This window comes from Platichthys flesus, chromosome 12 (genome assembly GCF_949316205.1).
Source record: "Platichthys flesus chromosome 12, fPlaFle2.1, whole genome shotgun sequence".
Lineage (NCBI taxonomy): Eukaryota > Metazoa > Chordata > Actinopteri > Pleuronectiformes > Pleuronectidae > Platichthys > Platichthys flesus.
In genome coordinates this window covers 8783639-8794094 of record NC_084956.1, presented here as the reverse complement: position 1 = coordinate 8794094, position 10456 = coordinate 8783639, and the positions used below count along the sequence as shown (strand labels likewise).

Sequence of the window (10456 nt, the reverse complement as noted above, 5' to 3'; positions counted from 1 at the left end):
TTCCATTGAAGCTTTGGAAACTGCAGTTGTGCAAGATTCCGATGTGCACCACTGGTCTCATCTCTCCTCCTGGATTTTCCTCCTTTTTTGGAGTGAACCACCAGTTATTCCATAAATCCGCTAATTTGGCCACTTAGGAGTCCAGCAATCCTCAGATTAACCGGCTCTGGGAGCGTTGTCTCACAGGTCCGCCGCCGTGGCAAAGTTTAATCAGCCACTGATTAAAAGCTGTGGAATATGAACCATGTGTTGCTGCCCTCAACGATGATTATTATAACATTTTAGAATTTTACTGACATACCCTGTGGTATCGTCTTCAAGTCTTCACCTGCTGCTGTTGAGTGCTCATTCTTGGTGAAGAGTTAAATTTGTTGAAATCTTTAAGCTGCAGTTTAATATAGACACAAATGTATTAAAAACAAACCGTCAAAGAGCTACAATGCTCCATAGGTTTTATTATATTCAGTTTTCGTAAATTTTTGGAACGAGTTGTGTCAAAATCACGCAGTGCCTTTTCTTGGTTGTTTTCTTTTTGGAAATGAAAAAACATTTTCATTCTTTAGGAACATTAGTCTTTTGAAAAAATCATTACAAAATATTTCCGTCTCCCAGCATGCTCTAATAGGCAACCATTAATACTGAACCATAAGAACAATACCGTGATGGTTAAAGTCTTTGTACAACAGTTCTGTTCATTAAATGGAGACTGTTCTGCCCTCACAGGTACAGTTCTGGTGGAAAACATGCAGATAAACGGTCGACCCCAAGACCCAGGCAGAACCATCTCGCTCGTGCTACTGGAAAACTACAACTACTGGGTGATTCTTGACCCAGCGCTACAGAGGCTCTACCTCAACAGCACCGGACGCGTGCTGGACAGAGATGTGAGTACACGACACTGATGGCGCTCTGCAAGTGAGAAAGTCTCTCACCTGCCTCATGGTCATGTTCTATCAGGCCACTCTAAAAATACAGATTAGTCATCAATATTGTAATTTCTGAGGCCATTCAAATGACGTCAATGGCATAAAACTTATTTAAATGTTTCATTTATCTTGTGGTGAGAGGTTCACTTAAGCAATGCTATGAAGATTTAAATAATTATTTTATAATTATCTGCTTCACAGGGGACAGTGTTTTTATTGAGCTGCAGAACACTTCTTTCCAAATTGCTCTTCTCAATAATAGCATATTCAGAATAATGTTGCTTACAGAATATTTTTTTTCAGTTGTAATTTTTGACTCACTTTTGCCTCTTTCATTGAAGATTGTGAAAATGAATTTACATTAACGCCTAAATATGCATTTACTCATTTGGCAGATGCTTTTAACCAAAGCCCTCAGGGCTAATGAATTTGAATATGTGATGTGTTTCGCTGTTTAGCTACAAAGACGAGATACAAGCAACAGCGTTTCTGGCAATTCATGTCAACACAGCATGATATCTTACCCCTAATGCTAAATATAGCCAATGAATAAATACCTACAGACACATTTGTTACTGTCTGTATGTAATATGTCAAGCTCAGGTCCCCAAGGTCTCCAGTCAACCTGCGGTGCATACAGATCAAGCTAAATGGTCCAGTATCAGGTGTGAGATGCGGGGGGGGAGCTGGCAGCAGGTGTTAAGTGTTCTGAGTGGTGTGGGAAAGAAGCTGTTTTTGAAGCATGCGGTTACATCAGGCAGACTAAAGCCAGGGACATGAAGCTGCTAATGGGAATATCTCAGAAATATGGCCAATTAAAGGGAGAAATGACAACAGCGGAGGAACATGAGGGGGTGGGGGGGTAGTAGTCAGGCAGCAATGGACTGTAGGGCAAGTACATCCCTGCTTCTAAATTCAGACGGTGGCTGACAGGTAGTGGTGGCAACGAGACAAACTACTGCAGTCCAGTAAACACAGAACAGAACATGGCACACAGCAGCCTGAAGTAGAATTCAACTGCAGCAGAATATGCAGACATCTAATTAGTAAGACAAATTGAACAGGATGTGTTCACTTCCCCTTTTTTAGGTGAGGATACTATTCACCAAGAAACAAGTTAATTTAAGTAAATTGGTTCAGATGGCACCACTGGTAGATGTCTCCCCTTTTTCTTTTACCTGGAGCATCATTTGTATGTGTTGCTCATTTACTAAGGTTTAAAGTGTCAGGGGGATCTCACTTTATCTTATTATGACCCCAGTCACCTGTAGGACTAGTTATTTGGGGGGGAAAAGGAAATTCCAAATGAATATACAGCTACTACAGTTAGTATTTAATATATATTTGTATATGTCTTTCTGTTTGTCTCCCTCTCAGCCTCCCAACTCCATCACCACCATTGTGGTTCAGATCCAGTGCACCAATGAGCTGGTCGGTACCATCATTTTGCACGAGGTGCGGATAGTCGTGCGGGACAAGAACGACAACCGTCCTCGCTTTCAGCAGCCGCGCTATTATGTGGCAGTAAATGAGGTGAGGTGGTTGGTTCTGCAGGATTTATAATTAAGATCAATTTGATGGAAAAATGGTTCAATCCAGGTGGAAATTGGTGCAGGCTGTGTATTTGGTATATGGATTAAAATCATTCGAGTCAGTGTCCCCAAACGCAAGTGTTACAATTTCCAAATGCCCCCATCTGAGCACCAACACCAAATTGAGGTGTGGCATGCTGCATTGTGGGTTGGTTGCTATCTTCAGACAGCATGTGATTGCCCGACAAAAACCCTGCGGAGTCGATGCATTCTTTTCAAAGGTGAATATCAAGATGGGAGCATGCGCCTTCTTGGGCGGGTGCACAGCATGCGTGCACGAACTGATGGTGTATTCGCTCGCTTTCACTTTTCAGAGAGCAAATCCTCCCTTATAATTAGAGTCCACAAAGGTGCAGGTGCATCTGGCTTTTAAATGGAATGAGAGATGGCGCTCTGATGGGTTTATTGAGTGCTACACGGAAAACACATTCATGAATAATAAAAGCACAGATCAGTCCTTTGCGACCTTTATTTTTTGATTTGGACACGCCCTAAATGAATGCAGATGATGCACTTATATCATTCAAATGGGGCTCATTGTGTTTTTTGCATAAATTGTCTGATGAAAGTCCTCAGTATTCCAATTTAGTCATTAACTCGTCCTTTAATTTACTATCTGACTGCCTGCAGCCATTTATTATGAGTTAATTATATTCTATCTGGTTGTTAAAGTTTTGTTTGTTCTTTTTTAGTAGCCCAAATACCAATTTCCTGCAAGATATACAGTCAAAATATTTACTCTCTCTCCTCCAGGTGTGTCCATTTGACACAGACAGTATGTATTCATGTCAGCCAGTAGGTCAGAGGAGAGGTTTTCTTGCAGCCTGCTCTGCATTCATGTATATAGGCTGCAACCGTAGAGCACCAGACGAGACAACCTCTTCCCTCCGACACAAACCCGCATCACAAGAAACGATTCAAGACCACGCATCACAAACGCTGACTTTAGAGTCCCGTGTTTTCAGATTAGAAGGTTGTTCCCCCGCTGAGTTCGAGGCAACCGCGTCTTTCGTCTGTGCCGTTCACAGCTTGTGCAACCTGCGTGTTCAGAAACCCCTGTCACAGCTTGTTATCGTAGCCTTATGCAGCTGCCCCAACAGTAAAGTGAGTCATTCTCCATCGCTGTCAACTTCTCCTGTGAACAAGCGCGACTGCCCACTGACTGGTCCTGTGGACTTTGCCGATGGCTCTGGGGAGCAGCAGCAGTTCTCATTCTTGCTTTTTTTGTTATTTTGTCAGCAGCGTGCAGAACGCCTTCGGTCTGCTGCTGACTGCAACGTTTTCCCAGCTTGATTTTTATGTTTCTTTCTTTTTGTTGTATGCTAATGGTGCGGGGTATGTGCATGGGCTCTCTCTGCTGTAAGTAGATGTTGTAGTCGCTGAGGACTATTTGAGCCGTTGACCTTTTTCCTCATATTTCCCTGCAGCTCACACCAGTCGGAACGACCATTTTCACTGGCTTTGCAGGAAACAACGGCGCCACCGACATCGACGACGGCCCCAACGGACACATAGAGTACAGCATCCTTTACAACCCCAATGACCCGGTATATGGACCAGTCACGCCATGATAAACACCCTCTGCACCATTGTAAATTTCTTCAACAATCATGGCTTTTTGCTCACATGCACCTTCCTTTCTGTCTTATCACATGGACCCCGTCTCTCTTTCAGGCCTCTAACGGCACAGTGAGTGTCGCTAACACCCTGTCAGGACACATTACTCTGGCTGAGAGGCTAAACTATGAGGCGAGAACCCGCTACCTGGTTTTAGTCCAAGCTAATGTAAGTGAACCTTTTCCTTTTGCTTTGTTTTAAAGTATTTGCTTTCACACACATTCTTTCAACAAACTCAATCAATTAAATGAGTAGGTGATAACAGCCTCCTGAGTGGGTTAAGTCGGCCCATAGGAGCCCATATGAAAGTTGATAATCCCCTTTTAATGGCCTGATAACAGTCAAACTGGTGGTATGCAGCCGAGCCTGATCATTTAGCCAATAAGAATTAGCCAAAATGAGCCTTTCAGAGGCATAATGGTATCAGTGTTTATTTACTCTTTTATTTTACAGAAATAAACAATGCAGAAACAATTTTCATTTAGTTCATCTTTATTTTCTGAATTCAAGTTCTATACGTCTGGTTGTCATTGTAGTTATTTGTAATAGAGGTTACAGTTAAACTGTGAAAATCAAGCGTTGCGCAGAGTAACACTATTTTCTCTGCATTTTGGATTTTCAGTTAATTTATGGCGTCATTTTTTTTTGTTTCTCACAAAGTCATTAGTTGCTTTAATGAGTTTAACTTCTCACGCAACATAATGTCTACTTCCAGGCATGGTCAGATTTACATCCTCTTTTACAAGTGCATTATCTTTAAATTCTCAGTTTTGTCAATCATGAGAGATTTCCTTTTTCTTTTTGGCACGTTACCGAAAAAAAATTGCAGATCACTCATCTCACAAGCACGTTGTTTAACTTTTAATTTAACTGATACTAATTCATTGTCAGGGTCAGGGATATCTAGACTGAGGCGATTGAATCCTCTGAGGTTTCAGTACAACTTACTGGTTTAATCAAAATGAACTGAAGCTGCGTGAAAGCTTGATTAACCAAACAGTTATTATTTTGTAAATGTGTCCCATGATCCTCTTACCTGAACAAGCAGTGGTCAAATGTTAAACCGTACGATGTAAAACAGGAGAGTTAAATCACTGCAGCACAGATAATCATTGAGCAGTCAACTCATCTCCCATTCTCTCCTTTTTCTGCTCGAGGGAGCAGGAGACTCGGCTCTTTAGCCTGGTGAGGGGTCCTCCAGGGAGATTTCATTTTCTCTTGGAAGAGGACATCTGAGTAGGGGAGAAAGAAGCTAGACTTGATATTAACTAGGATGGCTGCGCTGCTTGTGTGAAGAGTTCAATTACACTGACAACACAAATCTTTGAAGTGCTGTGCCGCTCACTTCTCCGGCTACCAAACCGGTGAAGCAATAGTTCGACAACAAGATGTTTTTAAGGGAATATGCTGTAAAGGAGTGTATGATTCTAATTGCTTCTGTAAAAGAAGGAAAGATGGGGTGGACGTTGAGGACTAGACCTTTTCTATCTGGTTGTAAGTAGTTTGTTGTTGGATATGTTTGCCTAATTGCATCTTTTCAATTCCAATACATGAACAAGTGTTACTCATTTAGCTCTCAGCCAAGGACATAGTTTTACAGATATTATTTTTGTGGTTATTACAACTTTTTGTTTTGGACTTTTTATTTTACATTTTTTCCACGTTTTGTGTGTTGATGTTTTTGTCTTCATGATATAATCAAGGTTTTGCTTATTGCCAATACTTAAATACATTTGTGTTTTCCGTGATTATGACCTCTTGTGATACCAATATTTTCGACACCTCAGCTGACCTCCTATAAAGGTACTGATTAAAAACATGTTTTAACTTGAGAAAAAAATTAAATGCAAAATAACGTTCTACTAATTAAAGTCCTCCAGTAAGCTCCACTGCAGCCAATCAAATGACAAACAGAAATAAATCCTATTTCCTGACTGAGTTAGATATATGTTCAGATATAAACCAAAGATGTAAAATATGATGAAGAGCAGCTTTTACATGTTATTGATTCTAGCTTGAGTGGTGTGTAATGCAGGGAAAAAAATCATTCGGGTGTCGGACATATTGGCGCCATGGTTCAGCAGTTGCCTCATTAAAGGCTCTGGGTTTGAACTTGCCGGCTGGCCGAGACCTCTCTCCGCAGGTTAACTGGCGTCTAGGACTTGCCTGTAGGTGTGATTGTGAGTGTAAGTAGTTGTTATATGTCCGACCGGTGGCAACACGTCCAACCCACCTCTCGCTCAATGTCAGCTGTGATTGGCTCCAGCCTCCCCGCAGCCCTCAGAGAAAAGGTGATATAGTGCCTGAATGATTGACGGTTGAAATTGAAAGCATATGTTTGTCTTCCAGGACCGCGCCCCTTACCCCCCAAACAGGCAGACGGCGACCACCACGCTGACCGTGGACGTCCTGGACGGAGACGACCTGGGCCCAATGTTCCTCCCCTGCGTCCTGGTGAACAATACCCACGACTGCAACCCCATCACCTACCACGTAGCTATCCCAGAATTCACTGAACCGGTAGGTAGACGTGCAAGTGCGGCACAAGGTCATTCTAACGGAATTTGTCTTGTGATGCATATTAGTATGCGCATGTTTTTCTTTTATGTACTTTTCAGATTTGTGATTAATTCATGCTACATGTCTGTTAGAAAACTAAACAATGTCACAGCGTTTAATCCCCTAATTGTCTGCCCACACCTTGTTGTTGCCTCCACACCTGGATGCAGAGTACACTTTGCTGTTTCGTCGCAGCTTGTCTGTTGCAGTTGCATTGTCTGGTCTGTTTGACTGAAATTAGAGCTGGAGGCTGAGTTGACCTGGGATATCGACCAAACGGAGAGAAAGAGAGAAAAAGACGCAGATTACATTGATTTATTCATAGTTTGTCTTTCCTCAGAAAAGTATAGCCGATACCCTGTGTATCTCTGTGCATTAAAGGATTGGGATTAAGATACATTGAAGTGAACTGAGCTGAATTATTGATTTTGACTTGCCTAGAGTCAAGTAAACGATCTCTCCTCAATGTTCATTTAGCAGCTGATCCAGAGTGAACCCTCATGACTTCTCATTCACGATACAATGTTGATGTTCTTCCCTTTGGGAACAGCGATCTCAACACAAGCACAGCTCGGTTGCTTGTTTTTCGGTGCTTTCTGCCCTATAGCCGCAGTCCCCGACAGCTGTCTCGGCCATACGAGACTATTGGATTAAACTGGGTTGAATTGGATTGGGCTGGATTGAATTTGATTGGATTTAGTGACTGGGATGGATTGGTGTCAGCAGTGTGTCCTCTGAGCGGTAACGGCTCTGAATCTCTGCATATCCAATGCAGAGATTTACGCGTTTTCATCTGAGGCGGTTAACGTAAAAGACTCATTGTATTGTCATGTAAACAAATCAGTTATTCTAATGAGTGAAATTGCTCTACAAATGCAATAAAAATTAACTTTTTTATTTATTTATTTTAAGCTGCCAAACCAACTTATAGTCTGATTACTTCCGCCAACTCAAGCGTGATAAAATTATGGGGAACACACGGCTGAATAGTGCTTCCAGAGCAGTATTGGGAAAAGATTGCATCAAGTGTACTGGGGTGTTTCGCACATGGAAGCTGAACTGAATTGAACGTTATTGCACACAAAGAGATGGAATAAGAAGCGAGCTGCAGAAACACAATGGAAGTTGATGGATTGAATTAGAAAAACCTAAACTGTACATCGACTCTGCAGAAACTGTGTAGGCGTTTGTCTGAGGGGGAGTAGCGGCTGATTGTCCAGATTCTCTGCTCACAGTTTGCCGGTGTGATTCATAATTTATGATAAAAGGTTTGCAGATTCATAAGTATGCAGGGCCGGGGAGCTCCAGCTTCACAAATCAAAGCTGGTTCATCGGAGTGAGAAAATATTGGGCTTTCTCCCTTTTCTTTTTCCTTCATGTTACAGTGATATTACCTTCAGTGTATCTATATTACTCCAGAACGTCTCTTTATTATATTACGTTGTATTTTTAAACCAGCTCCAGTGCTGAAATCGGAGTCAGCCTGTCGTTACATTTACCGTCTATCATTATCCTTTTAAACATTTGTTTCAATCTTTTTTTATATAGAAGTGGTCTACATTAGCTTTTTAATTTCCAATCAACTTTTTCTGGCCTGTAATTTGTTTCCATTCTTCTCTGCAACCATTCTTCTAACATATCTGTCCACGGGGAGATTTGCCTTCTCATAATTGATGAGTGTATTGTAATTAATCACAATGGCAAGACAGGCATTATTAAGTTGATCTGTATTTATTTTTCACCCTGTGGGGATAAAATGTGGGCTCTGGAGTCCCCTGGATAATGACTGCTGGAGGAGGGTATTATAGCTAATCATCATTGTGCAGAGCCAGGGGGATTTGATTTAGCGCACCTCCAGACATTGTAAAAGCGAGAGGGCTGGTTGGGGAGGGCTGTAAGGATTACTCCAGAGCATAGGGATATAAATATACCCCCTCAGGGAGGGATTCTTCCTGCCAGAGAGCTGTTAGCCATGTGTCTGTCTTCACCAAGGAATTTACCACATGCTTCCTACTCACACATGCTGTATTAGCCATATGGAGGCATTCTGCACGCGGAGAGGTGTTCTTAAATGTGATGTGCTAGACATATTAGCCATATGTCAATGCAAAAGTGTAGAGGCAGAGCCGGGTAATTAGTGCTGATGATGTCGGAGTATGCATGACCAGGAGAAGTAGCCTAGAGCAACACAAACACATAATCCCTGGTGTGCAGCTCCATTAGCCGTGTTTAGAAGCATGTTGATGAGAAATCGATCCAGCGCTGGCATATTAATACCCTTATAATTGGCCGGTGAGCGGTGGATTATAACTGCGAAGGCCCTGGTCTACATCTCAAACTATGTATTTATTGTTTTACAAGTCCCTCAAGTCCCAATTTTCAGCCTTTTTATGAAAATATAGCACAATTACTCTAGGTAATAGCCATTCAGACTTTTACCGGAAATTGCCTTTGACATATGGACAACATAACAGGAGATTCTGAGAACTCCCAATCACAGAGGCTCCTCTAAAGCCCCTTGAGCTTCTCTAGAGAATTGTATTTTTTTTTGGAGGAGCAGAGTAAAAAGCAAACATAGTATTTTCCCGGGACAGTTCATGTCCTTTTTTGAAAAGGATAAATCAGAAATAGTTAATTTAGTGGACAATCTGGGTAAATCTCTGCTACAGTCTACAAGTAAAAAACAGTTGTATCTGCTTGTTGATGGAATCCCCCTCCACCTGTTGCAGAGCAAACTCAACCCCCTGAATGTGACCCCGTCGATCCAAGCTGTGGACATGGACCGAAACATCCAGCCTCCGTCAGACAGACCTGGCATTCATTACTTCATCCTGGTTGGTAGGTTCACCACGTATCTCTCCACTGCTTTTACACATTCAATGCTCCTTGATTCAGTTTGTATGCAGTGATTGGACTTTTTGGGGTCTGATTGTATCCCTAAAATGCACCGGATCCACATGTGTGACTGTTGTAACTCCTTATTGCAGGTCATCCCAACACATATCCAGACTACTTCTCCCTGAACAGAACCACTGCAGAGCTGCGCGTTCTTAAGCCAATCAGCAGGGACATCTATCAACGTTTCACACTCATCATCAAGGTAAACAGTGAAACTCAATTTGGCTTATTAAACAGAATCAGTACCAGGAAACTTGGTGGAAGGTTGCCTTCAAGTTTTGGTGCGGCTCCTGGAATTTGTAACACTTTCTTAAACATTGCGAGAGATCTTAGGGAATAATTTATTGATCACGATTAAAAATCAGGCACGATTAGGGAACTGAGTGAGCGTACCTTTAGGTGGGTGAAATTTGGGATTGCTGTGGCCTCTGCGGAGATATGGGCTCTACTGAGCGTCATTCTACTTTTATGTCATAGATTTACTGTGTGACATTATTGAACCTAAACCAGACGACTGTAAAGAATTACAACAAACCAAAATGGCATTAATCTGTTAGTGTTAAACGCACAGATGAGCAGAATCCTCCAAGGCTGGTGAAACAAAACAAATCTCAGATAGAGATCTCAGAGATAGACACTGATTATCAGAGTTCATGCCAATGTAGAATATTGATCGTTCTTCTGCCTCCACATTTGCAAACTGAGCCGTCTAGTAAAAAATCTCCCTCTTTAAATTTTTAATACACTCAAGTTCAACTCATATCTGGAAAAACGTAAGTGTGCGCTCCGCCCAGATAACCTCGGCCCTGGAGACCATTAACCTTATCTGGTGCTGCTCTGGAGATATTGATATAAGATATTGTG

The 10456-nt window shown here is 41.9% G+C and overlaps 1 protein-coding gene across 1 annotated transcript in view; it reads left to right on the top strand.

The window, feature by feature from the left end:
* Positions 1 to 743: 743 nt before the first annotated feature.
* The window catches only part of LOC133966562 (protocadherin-15-like), a 100436-nt gene continuing 90723 nt past the window's right edge, over positions 744 to 10456 (top strand). Inside the window, exons 1-7 of the mRNA XM_062401540.1 lie at positions 744 to 884; positions 2304 to 2459; positions 3946 to 4065; positions 4193 to 4303; positions 6485 to 6655; positions 9424 to 9532; positions 9682 to 9794. Of these exons, the coding sequence (XP_062257524.1) occupies positions 744 to 884; positions 2304 to 2459; positions 3946 to 4065; positions 4193 to 4303; positions 6485 to 6655; positions 9424 to 9532; positions 9682 to 9794 (921 nt within the window). The remainder of the gene's footprint in view (positions 885 to 2303; positions 2460 to 3945; positions 4066 to 4192; positions 4304 to 6484; positions 6656 to 9423; positions 9533 to 9681; positions 9795 to 10456) is intronic.